Source organism: Astyanax mexicanus, chromosome 1 (genome assembly GCF_023375975.1).
Source record: "Astyanax mexicanus isolate ESR-SI-001 chromosome 1, AstMex3_surface, whole genome shotgun sequence".
NCBI lineage: Eukaryota > Metazoa > Chordata > Actinopteri > Characiformes > Acestrorhamphidae > Astyanax > Astyanax mexicanus.
In genome coordinates, this window is record NC_064408.1 from 122,873,864 (window position 1) to 122,890,237 (window position 16,374).

General features: G+C 40.5%; 1 protein-coding gene across 4 annotated transcripts in view; it reads left to right on the plus strand.

Annotated features, from left to right (window-relative positions):
• zgc:158766 (uncharacterized protein LOC100009641 homolog) overlaps positions 1-16,374 on the plus strand; it is a 66,900-nt gene that overhangs the window by 6,459 nt on the left and 44,067 nt on the right. For all 4 annotated transcript variants that reach the window (XM_049467970.1, XM_049467972.1, XM_049467971.1 and 1 more), the window contains exons 2-4: positions 9,925-10,122; positions 13,043-13,659; positions 15,040-15,563. In XM_049467970.1, the coding sequence (XP_049323927.1) occupies positions 9,925-10,122; positions 13,043-13,659; positions 15,040-15,563 (1,339 nt within the window). The remainder of the gene's footprint in view (positions 1-9,924; positions 10,123-13,042; positions 13,660-15,039; positions 15,564-16,374) is intronic.

Below are 16,374 nucleotides of genomic sequence, written 5' to 3' on the forward strand. Positions count from 1 at the left end.
CAGAACTGTATAACCGATGGGCTGATTGTAATCCAGTATGAATTCACAGTGTGTGTCGTTTTCACACATTTAGTATAAAAATATGAAGTGAATTCAAGTGATCTGAAATGAGTTTAATCCAGAGTGAATTTAACGTGATTTTAATCCAGTATGAATATAAAGTGAAATGAATCCAGTATGAGTCTGACATAATTTTAACCTAGTATGAATCTATATATTTGTTTTATTTTTTTATTTTTAATTGGATAGTGGTTATAATCCAGTATGAATCTGGATTGTGTGTAGATTAAGGTAGTTCCTAATAGAGTCAGTGGATCTGAATTAGGACAATAATTCAGATTTGAATCTGATTTGAGTGCTGTAATGTGAACACAGCTATAGAAACTAATCCACAGAAGCTGGAGCTTTCTTAGAGAGGATCATGACCACAGCTGGTGCTGAGTGTGTGTGTGTGTGTGTGTGTGTGTGTGTGTGTGTGTAAGGCTGTAATTTAGTTACTCTCAGAGTGGTAAATTATAGAGTGTGTGTGCTGCTGTTTGTGTAACGAGGGGGGGGGGGGTATGGGCATGGGTTGTAAACAAGCAGTTTCACAACTACTAACACTTCTACCTCTGCTACTGAATAATGTGTGTGTGTGTGTGTGTGTGTGTTGGATACTGTTACATGTGTCTAGACTGCGGGATGTTGGTGTAAATTATATTAAGTTATTAATATATAATAATATCTTTTTGGATAGTCAGTGACATACCGCAGTCATTTGTGGTTTAAGCCACGCCCACCCGTTCTCCACTGCAGAGTATCGTTTAGTGAATTTAGAGCATTTTCTCTTGATTTGGTTTGATCTAGCAGGGTTGGCTTGGTCAGATATGTTGGATTGAGTTAAGTTAGGTTTAAACTCAACATGGCATGGCCTACCTTAGCTTAGCTTAGCCTAGCTTCTCTTCTTTTGCCTTGATTTGATTTGGCTTGGCATGCCTTGGCTTGGATTAAGTTGAGATGAGTTCAATTGGGTTGGGTTGAGTTGACTTCAGTTGGTTTGACTTGGCTAGGTTTGGCATTGGCTTGGCATTACTTGGCTTGATTTGGCCTTGCATTGCTTGGCTTGGTTAGGCATTGCCTGATTTGTCTTGTCTTGTTTTGTCTTGTCTTGGTATTGCTTGACTTGACTTGATTTGACTTGACTTGGCTTGTATTGGCTTGGTCTTGGCTTGGCATTGCTTGGCTTGGCTTTGCTTTTGGCTTGGCATTAACTTGGCTTGGCTTGGCATTTGCATTAGCATTGTCATTATCATTATTATTGGCTTGGCTTGGCTTGGCTTGGCTTGGCTTGTTTTGGCATCACTTAGCTTTGCGTTGGCCTGGTTTGAGTTTAAAATTAACAAAATAATGCCAGCATTACTTCATACTGATTACTTTATAAAAGGGCACTTTAACAAGTGATTCCCAGCTTTGCAAAAAACAACTTTCATTTGAGTGCTGATTCTGTTTATTTGTGTTTTAGTTACAGTAGATACCAGCATAATCTACTACAGTGTTATACACCTGCACACCAAGGGGAGTCAGATTTTGGCACATCGTCACTTTCTTTAAAAAGTTAAACAAATTGGACCCATTGGAGCTTTTATGGTGCTTTGGTCCAGACTGTGGTTCGCAGCTCCTTCATACCTGCTATTTTGGTTACGACCAAATTTGAAAGTTCAAAGATTCAAACCAAACTAAGAGTGAAAGAAGCCAGAGTCCTTCAACAAGCCTCAACTGAACTCTACAGCATCGGTCTGGATAAGAGAGTCTGTAAATAAAGGTGTGAGATAGAGAGAATAGAAAGAAAGAGAAAACAGATCTTCTTCTAAACCTTCAGATCTGCTGGCTCTGCTATTAGCAGCTGCTGGACTGTGACCAGGCGCTGAAACGTCCTGAGGGTTACGGAAAGTCTTCACAGATCCTTCACTGTGTTTCTATTTAACTCCTGCTTTCAGAAGCTGCACTTATCTTCACGCCTGGATTGAAGTCCTCCTTCAAACACGGGTTTCTGGCCGGGTGTTTGGTCTGTGCTGGGTTTGGGTGGGGAATCAGAGTGTGTGTGTTGTAGTTTGTAGAGATGGTTCTGGACTGAATGAGGTTTATAGGTTGAAGAGTCTTTATATTTTCTTTTTATTTCCTTGGTCTCTGGAGGACTAGCTCTTACTTTGCACACAAAGATGCAAGCCAGGGACTTCCCCTATCACTAGTGATCCCCCAACACCAGGAGGGTGAACACTAGCACATGCCTCCTCCGATACATGTGAAGCCAGACTCCGCCTCTTTTTAAGCTGCTGCTGATGCAGCATTACGTAGTAGCATCACAGCGCTAACCTCGGAGGAAAGCGCAGCGACTCGGTTCTGATACATCAGCTCACAGATGCAGCCTTGTGCTGATCAACATCACCCTAGGAGTGATGAGGAGAAAGAGCATCATCTACTGTACCCACCCAGAGAGAGCAAGGACAATTGTGCTCTCTCAGGGCTCTGGCAGCTGATGGCAAGCTGCTTGACCGGGATTCGAGCCAGTGACCTTCCAATGATGATAGCACTCAGAGCCCCAAAAACTGCCATTAGTTGCATAGAATCCTTAATGGCATTTCAACAATGGGGAGGTTGGGTCAACAATACTATGGGATAGTGATGTTGGCCAAGGTTGGTATCTGGCGTGTAAACTTAACCTACACTTCTTGGTTTTAAATTTAGTTAGTACACTCTGTTTTAATCCATGTTTTAGCATGCTAACTTGCTAACTCTATATAAAAACAGGACAGAAATGACCAAGGATCCTTGTTGGACAAGGCTTGTAGCCAGTGTGCTAACACTGCACTAGTGATACTGGACAAGAACTCAATCCCATTTCTATTACGTACCCTCCCTCCCTGTTTTCGAGTGTGAAATCCTCCTCTTAAAGAACTGTTACAAGCATTCAAGCAACTAAACACATGAAAACTAGATATGCCATGCTAGAGAATCTCTACAGAGGAGAATACGCACTTAAAGTGAGTCCAACATGAACAGGTTCATATAAATTAACTGAGCAGAATTTATAAATTTCTAAACAGTTTTATACTGAAATATATATTTATGTCCTCAACACAGAACTATATAAAATGTTTCAGCACCACAGCCATCATTTTTATCATTTTAAACCCCAGTTATAAACCTTTTAAACATGCTCTACCTGTATGTCCAGGATCAGCTCGCCAACCAACCAATCAGCTCACAGTAGCAGTAATGTTAGTGCTTCACGTGCTTTACAGTGTAAGACCTGTTGTCTGTAGATAAACTGTAATATACAGGCACATTATTCTACTTTCTAAAATCAAAGAAATGCTCATAACAAGTAGTTAATTGTTATTTAGCTTTTAGCCTCATTCTCCCCATTCTTAGAGGACTTAGGCTCCCTCTAGAGTTTAACAGTGATTTACTGATGTAACAGGAAGAGAATGGCTCTGGTAAACCAGTAGATGTGTTTTGGATCTGTGATTTTCTCTCTCTTTCTTCCTTGTAATTTCATTGGCTGTATGTAGCTGCTGCTCCTGACTCCTAGTCACAGACTGAGTCATATCGAGCATGCCAAGTTCTGCCTTCCGGCGTCTCGTAGCTCTTCTCCTATTGGTTGTTGACATTGTTCACATCACTATTTGCATGAGCCAAGTCTCAAGACTTATTATCAAGACGATAATATTAAACATGGTTGATTTTATCTGAACGCAGGACGAGAAAAAGACTAACATTCCTAACAACGTTACACTGAACCATTGAGATAACACGACCGCAACTCCACTCTAGCAAAAACTCTTGTGATTTTATCTAGACTCTGGAAATTTGTCTGCGAAAGTGAAACAGTATGCTAGTATGCTATGCTAACATGCTAACTCTATACGTGAAATCATTGCAGAAATATGAGACTGAACACATCCAGCAACAGCAACTGTTGCTAAATCATCACAAGATGCCGACGGTACAGCATGGCCTCAGAACTCACTCGGCTCTGCAGTGGAAGAGAGGTCCATGTTTTGAAAGGGAATCTCAGATAAACGTTGTCTGATTAGGTCTGATTAAATCCACTGCTGTCCTCGCTCAGTGGCGCCAGCCTACAGGACCTGAAGGACGCCCGTTTGAGGCGTTTAAAAATATGTGGTGATGGCTTTCCTGCTATTGTTGCTTTTCCTCAGTCGCTCTGCTCAACTCCTCCCACTCGCTCTGCTGATGCTGGATAACATTTCACCACTGGAGCACCAAACACTACTGAAGATACTTAAAGACTTCCATAAATCACCATCACCATCACCATCGAAACAATGAATAAATAGGTGTCCCAATACTTTTGTTCATATCATATTTTGATGATATTTTGATCATGTGAAAGCAGCAGTTCTTTCTAACGTTGTTGCCAAAGTTCAAGATGGCTGAATCAGTGGAAATGCTTTAAAATGACTTGGAAATTTGTACATTTACCATTTTTGAAACTGAAACATCGATGCATTAATTGACGTCCAACAGTGTTTCTTCTGAAATCAAGGGTATTAATTCAGAATTGGTTCACATGTGCTGCAGTAACGGCTTTTAATTTTCTGAGGAGGCTTTATTCTTGGTGTTTGAACACTGCTGTGAGGAGAACCTGATCCAGGTATTGATTACCACTTGAACTCATACAAAAGTATTGGATGGTGCTCCATTATACCAAAGAACACAATTCCACACCTCCACAGCTCTCAGCTTTCTACTACATTCTTGCTGTGGAAATTTATTATATTCACCAGCAATAACACACTTGTGCATCTCCCAAAAAAAATAGAGTATCATTGAAAAGTTACTTTATTTCAGTAACTCAGTTCAAAATGTATATATTATACATATATTATACAGATGTATTACACACAGAGTGATCTATTTTAAGTGTTTATGTCTTTTATTGTAGATGATTATGGATTACAGCCAATAAAAAACCCAAAAATCAGTGTCTCAGAAAATTAGATTGTTATATAAGACCAATCGGTACTTTTGTCAGTACTGTGGGCAGTGTGAAGCCAAGTCCTGCTGGAAAATGAAATCTGCATCTCCATAAAAGTTGTCAGTAGCAGAGGGAAGAAGCATGAAGTGCTGTAAGATTTTGTGGGAAAACAAAACTGCACTGACTTTAGACTTGATAATAAAACACAGTGGATCAACACCAGCAGATGACATGTCTCTCCAAACCATCACTGATCATCAGTAAATTTTACATTTCATTTAAAGTAAATCAAGGGATCAGAGTCTGGAGGAAGAGTGGAGAGACACACAGTCCAAACTGCTTGAGGTCTAGTGTGAAGTTTCCACCAATCAGTGATGGTTTGGAGAGACATGTCATCTGCTGGTGTTGATCCACTGTGTTTTATTATCAAGTCTAAAGTCAGTGCAGTTTTGTTTTCCCACAAAATCTTACAGCACTTCATGCTTCCCTCTGATACTGACAACTTTTATAGAGATGCAGATTTCATTTTCCAGCAGGACTTGGCACACTGCTAAAAGTATCAATTGGTCTTATATAGAATATAATATTCTAATTTTCTGAGACTAACTTGATTTTCTTGATTTTCTAATTCTTTGAGATACACTAGGACCAACTTACCCCAAACTCCAGAAGTACTCGAAGGAGCCAAATATAAAAATATTCCTATTCATTACTCAGGTTTAAAAATATATATGTGTAGAAGTTGAAGCATCAACTCGAGCTTTTTCGTCTTTAAGTAAAAGTGTTTAAGGAGTAAAAGTACTGGTTTTAAAACTATTTAAAAAAAGGATAAAAGTAAAAGTAATGTAAGGGGAAAAAATAAAGCCAAAAACACATTTTTCTAAAATATAACTTAACATAAATAGAATTGATAATAGAATTTGGGATTTTGCACTAGTTTGTTCTCTAGTGTTTCAGCTGCCTTCATACTGATTGTAAATGAATGTATTTATTTTAGTTGAATGTAAATACATTAAAGAAGCTTAGTTGGACTGGAGTTTGGTGTGATGGATCACAGTATAAACCAATAGGGAGTCAGAAGGGTATATGTTTAAACTTCTCTACATCCAATCACAATCAGATTCACTCTATCTGGATAAAGGAGAGATTTATCTGGATAGAGGTTTTAATGAATGAAAACGAGGCTGTTTTTATTAAAATGTAAGGAGTAGAAAGTTCATCTAATTGGGTGGAAATGTAAGGAGCAGTAGTAGAAAGTGATCTGATTGGTCTGATCTGCTGTAAGATGTAGGTGAAGAGCAGGATGAGTAGAGTATGATGGTGTATGATGTGCATTACTGGAATAGTCTCTGCTGAAAGTAACTGAATTAGACTGGATCTGAACAAAGCGCTGGTTGTTTGGGGCGGGTGGCGTGTGGATAAACACACTGTGATTGGGTAGCTCTGGCCCACAGATGATCCGAGAGCGAGGGAGTTTCAGAGGAAGAGTATTTCCCCCATCCAGCCGGGTCACGCTGGTCTGAAGTGGAAATAAAGTGGAGGTCAATGGCGGCGTGAGCCGGGAAAACGCGGGCAGGGGAGGGTCACTCTGAAAAAAACTGAGCAGGAGGCTAGAAAACATTCTCAGTTCTGTATTATTATTATTATTATTATTATTATTATTATTAGAGTTATTCCACCGAACAGGTGTAATTTCTGTCCCAATTTCTGTTCTGTAACCTAAAGAAATTCTTAGAAAATCACTAGAAAGTGCTCAGTGTCCTCGTGCTAATAGCATAGCCAACATTCAGCTATTTGTCATGTTTTCGCTAATTCTGTGCTACAAACTCATTCCTGTTACTGTCATTCATTTAGTTCTGTTACTCATAACATAAAAAAGTAACAGGAATGAGTGCCAGTAACAGGAGTGAGTTCCAGTAACAGGAGTGAGTTCCAGTAACAGGAGTGAGTTCCATTAACAGGAGTGAGTGCCAGTAACAGGAGTGAGTTCCAGTAACAGGAGTGAGTTCCAATAACAGGAATGAGTGCCATTAACAGGAGTGAGTGCCAGTAACAGGAGTGAGTTTCAGTAACAGGAATGAGTGTCATTAACAGAAATTAGTGCCAGTAATAGGAGTGATTTCCAGTAACAGGAGTGAGTTTCAGTAAGAGGAGTGAGTTTCAAATTTGTGAATTTGGAGCCCTGTCTGGTGAGAGCGTGTAATTGTGAGCATAGGATTATGACAACTTCACTTTCACGTCCAGTAACAGGAGTGAGTGCCAGTAACAGGAGTGAGTTCATGTAACAGGAGTGAGTTCCAGTAACAGGAGTAGCTTTCAGTAACAGGAATGAATGCCAGTAACAGGAGTGAGTTCCAGTAACAGGAGTGAGTTCCAGTAACAGGAGTGAGTTTCAGTAACAGGAGTGAGTTCCAATAGCAGGAATGAGTGTCATTAACAGGAGTGAGTTCCAGTAACAGGAGTGAATGCCAGTAACAGGAGTGTGTTACAGTAACAGGAGTGAGTTCCAGTAACAGGAGTGAGTTTCAGTAACAGGAGTGAGTTCCAATAACAGGAATGAGTGTCATTAACAGGAGTGAGTTTTAGTAACAGGAGTGAGTACCAGTAATAGGAATGAGTGCCAGCAACAGGAGTGAGTTCCAGTAACAGGAGTGAATGCTAGTAACAGGAGTGTGTTACAGTAACAGGAGTGAGTTCCAGTAATAGGAGTGAGTTCCAGTAACAGGAGTGAATGCTAGTAACAGGAGTGTGTTACAGTAACAGGAGTGAGTTCCAGTAACAGGAGTGAATGCTAGTAACAGGAGTGTGTTACAGTAACAGGAGTGAATGCTAGTAACAGGAGTGTGTTACAGTAACAGGAGTGAGTTCCAGTAATAGGAGTGAGTTCCAGTAACAGGAGTGAATGCTAGTAACAGGAGTGTGTTACAGTAACAGGAGTGAGTTACAGTAACAGGATTGAGTTCCAGTAATAGGAATGAGTTCCAGTAACAGGAGTGAGTTTCAAGTTTGTGGATTTGGAGCCCGTCTGGTGACAGTGTATAATTGTAAGCATGGCATTATGAAAACTTCACTTTCAAGTTTCTTCTTTCTATACCGATTTTCTATGTTTCAGCTCCACTGATCATATAGGAAACTTTGTGTCAAACAAACTTTATTTTACTACAGTTAGTTTCGACCCTGCAATGTGATTGGCTGAGAGGTGTTCTATGAGTGCCGTTATCAGCTGGTAATGCACTGTAACGGAAGCTCTCCATGTATTACTCTGCTACATACAGGTAACCTAGCAATAATGCAGCGCTTACAAGCCAAACAGTGCAGCTACTAACAGAGCAGCAATAGAACTATTTTAACTCACAGAGTTTTTATAACTGGGTGACTTCTTTCTGCCCTTTTGGAGTAATTTCTTTAGGTCGGCCGGTCACTCCTGGGAAGGTTCACCAGTGTTCTATCATGTTTTCTCCATTAGTGAATAATAATAGTGAATCACTGTGGTTCTCTGGAGTCTCAAAGTTTTAGAAATGACTTTTCAGGAAATTAATCTTTTACACAGATTCTATTAAAGCAATTTCTTGATTCTATAGGGCTGTCAGTAATCAGACCTCGTTGTAACAAGTATAATGGATATTTAGAAGTAATTTTAGAGCATTTCTCTTGTTAAGATATGATTTTTAGTATCATATGCAGCTGAGAGCGAGGGTAAGTGGGCGTTTTAAGCCATAAAGTAGATGATATGATGGAGGTATGAGGGTTTAAATAAAGAATAAAGCTGAGGCAGGTTATGTGTGGATCAGAGCCGGGTTCAGGGTTGAGTTAGAGGAGAGTAGAGCTGTGAGAGGAAGCTCTGATCATATCCTGATCTGGGAGAATTCCACGCTGCAGGATTTTCCAGCCCTGTCCGTGTTATTGTCCGGAGAGTGACGTCACCTGACAGGTGCTTCCTGTGGTCAGTAGTAGAGTGAGGGTTTGGGACGTGACCTCTGACCTCCTGACAGTCTGCTGTGTTTATGAGTGGCAGTGTGTTATGGCTCGGACAGACCGTGTTCATGACCCCTGCAGCTACCAGCAGAGTCAGGAAGTCAAATACACAACCAAAACAAACAGCGCTACGGCTAACGTTATGTACTGTACGCTACAGCTAATGTAAAGGGGTTGAACAATGAAACTGAGGTTTCATGGCTAAATTGGAGCAGCCTGGTGTTCAATCTTCATTAACTGCACATTATTGCACCAGTAAGAGCAGAGTGTGAAGGTTCAATTAGCAGGGTAAGAGCCCAGTTCTGCTCTAAATATTACAATACTCACAACATTATGGGTGACATACCAGAGTTCAAAAGAGGACAAATTGTTGGTGCACCAATCGTCTTGCTGGAGCATCTGTGACCAAGACAGCAAGTCTTTGTGATGCATCAAGAGCCACGGTATCCAGGGTAATGTCAGCATACCACCAAGAGGAACATAACACATCCAACAGGATTAACTGTGGACGCTGTAAGTGGAAGCTGTCTGAAAGGGAGGTTCGGGTGCTAACCCGGATTGTATCCAAAAAACATAAAACCACGGCTGATCAAATCACGCAGAATTCAATGTGCACCTCAACTCTCCTGTTTCCACCAGAACTGTCCGTCACCACAATAAATTATTGTGCTCTAAAACCAGGTAATCAGATTATAGTCAGATTTAATTTTTCACCAAACAGAAAGGAAAAACAGTAGGAAGTAGGGAGAACAGGATTAAGGGTCTAGTTCTGATGGTCAGGAGGTTGATAATGAAAAGGCTCCATATTGAGTTTTTCTATCACAGCCTCATTTATGATGTGCATTTTGTATTTTTGCTAGGGGGATGGGGGTTTGCTCTGTGAACCTGAGAAGTTTGGAGGTTTTGTGTTAAATGTGTGAGCTGAGATTTCTGTACACTGACTCTGTTTTGGTTTCTCTCTCTGTCTGTAGGACTCGGAGTCGTTGGACAGTTGTATCCAGCACGCTCTGTCTGCTCTGTACGCTCCGTTCGGAGTGACGGCTGGCACTGTGCTGTGGCAGCTCTTCAGCGTGGTGGAGAGGCAGTACCGGGGGGACGGGCTGCGCTGTTTTGTGGACTTCCTGCTGCCGGCACAGAGGATCCTCAGCATCATCCAGAGAGAAACCAGCGTGAGTAGACCAGATTTCTTTAGTGTTTGCTTTTTTATCATACTTGTCAGCTTTGGGTCATTGTCCTGCTGCAGAACCCAAGTACTCCTGAGCTTGAGGTCAGTAAGGAACAGATGGTCGGATTCTGATTCTCCTTCAGGATTTTCTGATAAACAGCAGAATTCCTGCTTCCATCTATTACAGCAAGTTAAAGTCCAGCAGCTCCAGATCATCACACTAATCACACTAATCACACTAATCACACTAATCACACTAATCACACACTACCACCACCATGTTTTACTACGTTCAGTATGATTCACTTCTTTTATTACTGAAATTATGTGTTTTATTGTTTTACTCCAGATGTTACGGGACACATACCTTCCAAAAAGCTCCACTTTTGTCTCGTCAGTCCAAACAATATTTACCCAAAGTTCTGGAGATCATCAGGATGTTAGTTGGTAAATGTGAGATGGGTGGTTGTGTTGTTTTTGGTCAGCAGTGTTTTTTTTTATCTCTTTCTTATTATTGAATCATTAACACTGATCTTAACTGAAGCTTTAGTGAGATCCTGCAGCTCTTTAAATTCTTTAGTTGTTCTGGGTTCTTTTTATGGACCTCCTGGATGAGTTGTTCATGCCCTTTTAGAGTAATTTCTTTAGGTCGGCCGGTCACTCCTGGGAAGGTTCACCAGTGTTCCATGTTTTCTCTTTCTTTTTTTGTGAATAATAGCTTTTACTGTGGTCCACTGGAGTCCCAAATCTTTAGAAATTACTTGATAACCTTTTTCTGTAAAGCTGGTGAACTGAAAGTCTTTCAGTATAATGTGTGTAGGTGTGATGACTGTGAGCTGTGTAGGTGTTTGGATTGGGAGGCAGGTGTGATGAAAGGTTGGGATTTTGAGGGTGTAGAAGCTCTGAGTCATTCAAATGAAGCAATCAGGTCTGCTGTAAACTCATCCCAACACACCAACATGATGAGAAAAAACTTGTGCTGAGACTGTTGGGAAATCTCAACACTGTTAGATATCTGAATGTGCAACTCCAGAAATGAAATGTCCCTTCCATCATGTATCTTCAACCACTCTCAGACCTCAATCCAACCAACCTCTAACAATCTCTAACAAGATATCTCCTCACAACGTATAGGCCTACAGGTGTTTGTGTTCCCAAGCCTTCCACTGATCTAGCGATCTATAATCAATCGGTAACACTTTACATTAAGTGTTGACTAACTAACATGAATTAATGCATTAGTTACCATGAATAAGACATGAGGTAATACATACATTAACAATGCTTAAATAATGTTAATTAAACACGGAAACTAAAGCAATAATTAATGTTAATTTCACAGACCTGGAATTGAACCTCAGTCTCCCACATGATGTGGTAGCTCACTAGCAGGTAGTGGTGTTATCCACAGCGCCACACCAACCACTGGTAGTGGTTCTCTACATGTAGTAGAGAATTACTTCCAATAGAAACCAACCACTGAGCTGAAGGCGAGCTCTATCCAATACTTTTGATGCCATTTGAAAATACGCTACAGGTCAAAAGTTTTAGAACGCCCCTACTGTTCAGTAGTGCTGTAGTTCAGAGCTGTAATTCATCTCTTCTCTAAAAAAACTGAAACTGAGACTTAGTCCAGTCATGTTAAGCTGAAGAGCTAAAGGCTAAAGCTGCTGTTTCCATGTGGGTCAGCCAGACGTCTTCCTGAGAGTCTTTATTTGAAGGTGTAGGAAACAGTACTCAGCGCTCTCTGGCTTCATCTGTAATTTCTCTAAAAGAAAGACTTCTGCTTTTAGTATCAAAAGAGTAGGTGATTTTTTAACAAACAATTCCTGGTAACACTTTACAATAAGGGTACATTAATGAACAGTACTGACTGCAGAATCTCCCTCTCTCTACTAATCATTAATTCCATTATGTAACACATTAATAACCATTACAAAATCATTTAACAAATGCCTCAATGTATTATTATTTATAACATTATAAAGCATTAAAATTCAGCAATTTTTTCATGTATTAACTTGTATCAATTTATATTAATGCATTAATTCAGGCATTACTCAACTATTTAACAGTTAACAGTTTATTACTGTCATAAGTACTGTGGAGGTGGAAAAAGTACTGAAAAATTGTAATTGAGTAAAAGCACCTTTACTTTGCTAAAATTCTACTCAAGTAAAAGTAAAAAGTACTTAATTTAAAATGTACTTTGAGTAAAAGTTACATAGTTACTTTTAATTATTTGATGTAAAAAAAAAAGTAAAACAAATCATAAATTAAATTGTTTTTAATGAATTATTATTCCACATAATAATTTGGATCTTTCAGGCAGTATTTGTTCAGACCACGCCATAAAACATTTTCAAAAACAAGTGCTATAGGTTTCTATGATCCATTTTTTTTCTTTATTGTTAAAAGTCATGGTCATATATGTGACTATAAACCATATTTTTTTTATATAGTTTTACAGTTCATTATATTTTTTTTTAACTTGCCATTGCTATGCTTTATCTGTTATTTACATGTTTTTTTTTTTACATTTAAGCAAATTGTTTAATGTTTCCAATAAAAACTTAAGGAAATAAAATTAAGTAAGTAAGTAATAAGCATTACTGGGAAAAGTTTAGCTGCGCTACCATGGAGAACAAAACTCTTTTTTTTTTATTCGTTTTTAGTTTTAGTTTATTTATTTTTTTCCCCAGCATTTTATTTTTTACTCAGTAATAAAGTGAAGTAAATTACTTGTGTCAAAATGTACTTGAGTAAAAATAAAATGACCTATTTTAAAAAATACTTAAAAAATTACAAATTACTCATAAAACCTACTCAATTACAGTAATGAGTGAGTAAAGGTAATTCATTACTTTCCACCTCTAATGTAATGTGTTACCAGTCAATCTGTATATGTTTATATCTCTTCACAGATCCGATTTAAAGGTTTGGTTCTGTACCACGAGGGCTGGCCGCTCTGCATCCACGAGAAAGTGGTGGTCCAGCTGGCCCCCCTGCACAAGGTGCGGCTGCGGCAGGGCGACTTCTACCTGCAGGTGGTTCCGTTGGGCCGTAAGGCGGCTAAGCTGGTGGTGAAATGCCTGCTGGGCGGCGGGCAGGCTCTGGCCGAGGTGACCGTCCCCGAGAGCATGTACGGCAGCGTCTTCACCGCTGACTTCCTGCAGCATGTGACCCGCGAGCGCAACCTGCAGCCCCTCCACAACTGCCTGCTGAGCACCGGAACCGCCGTCTACCGAACCCCCTGGAAGAACGTGGTGAACCCTGTCTGCGTGAGCAGCGCCGCCATGCTGGGCACCACCCTGAGGGGGCAGCTGGGCTCCCCCTGCAGCACCCACGGCTCCACCGGCACCCTGGACAGCCGACGGAGCTCCAGAGACTCGCTGGGCTCAGAGTCCACCGCCTCAGAACCACTGCTGGGACACAGCCCTGAAGATATTCTGATCAGACACCAGCCTGGTTCTTCTACCAGAACCGCTGCTGGAACCCAGAACCAGGAGAGTGAGGGGAGAGGAGGAGGAGTCGCCTACAGGTACCGCATACACCCACAATTCCTGTTGAGTCTGTTTTCTAAATCAGTTTCTCTGACTTGATTTTACTGTTTATAGGTTTATGTTTGATTAAAATGTACGTTGTTGTTTTATTTTATAAACTACAAACAACATTTCTCCCAAATTCCAAATAAATATATTTCATTTAAATTGTCATTTAGAGCATTCATTTAGAGCAGAAAATGAGAAATAACAAAAAAAAGATGCAGAAATGCTTTCAGACCTTAAATAATGCAAATAAAACTTTAAAAAAGTTCATATTCATAAAGTTTTAGAAAGTTTTAGAGAGTTCAGAAGTCAGTATTCGGTGGAATAACCCTGGTGGTTTTTAATCACAATTTTTTCAGTTTTCATGCATCTTGGCATCATGTTCTCCTCCTCCACCAGTCTTACACACTGCTTTTGGATAACTTTATGCTTTACACTCCTGGTGCCAAAGTTCAAGCAGTTTAGCTTGGTTTGTTTAATGGCTTAATTGATTTTTAATTTGGTAAAATCAAAGACACATATCATTTTTAAGTGGTCTCTCATTTTTTAAGAGCTGTAAACTACTGATAAAAATGTAGGATGCTAAATTTTTTTAAAAGCCTTTGTCTGTAGTAAAAAAAGATAGAAGGGCTGTCCAAAACATATGAGGCTCAGTTTTAGTGATCTATAGCCGAGTCATCAACGGTGCACCATGCAGCTTGATTCAGGACGTGTCAGTGTGTCTTTGCTATCGTAACGACGGGAAAAGTACACCTTGTGCATCTTAAAATTCGCGAAAGGCATGTACATATCCTTTTAATTAATCAAGGGGGATTCATGTTGACTGTTCACGTCTGATTAGGTTTTATTGAATCAGTGGTGCACTTGTGTTTTCCATTGCCAAGATAAGACAACAGAAATTTACCTGAAGACACCTCATTTCCAGACCACCACACCTATCAGAGTAGATATATTCAGAAGCTCTGTTGCTATTTAAACGATGGAGGTGGAAGGTTTGAAAATAGACTGTTGGTGGGGTGTAAGATAGCAATAAGCCACTCAACGCACCTTACACAGGGTGTAAGATAGAACTTCTATAGGACTTATAGTGTATATCGTAGTGTCCTATGAAAAACATTAAATTCTCCATTTTTGTCCATTTTTATTTTACTACATAATTTGAACAGAAAAACTGTCTCTTACACTGTGCCAAAATTTCTTGATAAATGGACCAATATAAACTCTTCAAAATGACCTGAAACAAACTTTTTTTACATTGACTTCCATTAAACGTTTATAAGGTTTTTTCTCTCTCCTGTAAAGTTGCTGTTTTGGAGATAAGTGTTTTCCATTTGACAGCGACGATATGTAACCTCGACTTTTCTTTTTTTCAGGCCGAGCTCCTCCAGGTCCCTGTCCTTCAGCACGGACCTCAGCAACCCCAGCCCTCGCAGACGCCACCCCCGAGACTCCTCCGCCTTCGAGACCCGCCGGCTCTTCAGGAAGTCCTACATGGAGGCTCTGCAGAACCCCATGAACCTGGGCTCCAGTTCTGAGTCCATTCTGGAGGAGTCGGGGGGACGTTCCTCCCCGTCCCCCCAGCAGCAGGAGTCCCTGCCCCGCCGGATCTGCGCCCGCGGTTGGCTGGGAGGGGACGAGTCCCGCTCCGGCTCCGTATCCGGATCCCCCTTGTTCCGCTCCGCCCTGCAGCCCGACAACCCCGAGAGACGCTCCAAATCCCTGGAGAGGACTACCAAAGCCTCTCAGATCAGAGGCCACCGGGCCCGATCGTCCTCGGGGGGTTCTGGAGGAGCTTCTCCAAAGAAGTTGATGAACGGATGCGCACTGCGGTTCGGCAGGATCGACCTGGAGGCGGCGTTTTCCATCACAGAGAGACGCAACTCCAAAGGAGACTCAGGTACAGTAGATACAATGCTTCAAACACGTGAATTAAATCATTTATTGAGCATTTAAAGTGTGTTTTAATGTATAAATGATAAAGTACAGTAAGTGTTTGACTTTTGACAGGGTAAAAAATGCTCAGATATCATTTATAACAAGCCAAATTGCTACCGTGTTACTGTAGTTAATGTAGCTCGAATTACTCTTGTTGTTGGATGTGCTGTTAGCAAGCTATGGAGTTTCTAGTAGCCGATTAGCTTTTAGCCTCACTAGTTTAGCTCCAGTGTTTAAACTCCTAGAAGTTTTTCACATTTTGTCATCTAACAACCACAAATTTAAATGTTTTTTATTGAGATTTTAAGTGATAAACCAACAGAAAGTAGCACATACAGCTGTTCTGTTAGAGAACACTAATGCACAAGCAGCATCACTAAGACCAAGGAAGGAACTCACTAGACAGATCAGAGATAAAGTTGTGGAGAAGAAGTTTAAAGCAGGGTTAGTTTATAAAAACGTATTCTAAGCTTTGAGCATCCCAATGAGCGCTGTTCCCCAATTCATCATCAAAAAGGAACCTAAAAAAGGATTCTACAGCTACAAGTTTCTACAAACCTACCAAGACATGACCGTGATCCATCCAAACTGACAGATGTAGCTCTGGCTGTATGTGTAGGGTCACTGTCTTGCTGGAAGGTCTCAAGTCTTTTATAGCCTCCACCAGGTTTTCCTTTTCTAGGACATTTTCCAGGAAGTATTTATCTCCATCCATCTTCCCATCAACTCTGACCAGATTACAAACACTGTCTCTGCTGAAGAAAAGCATCCCC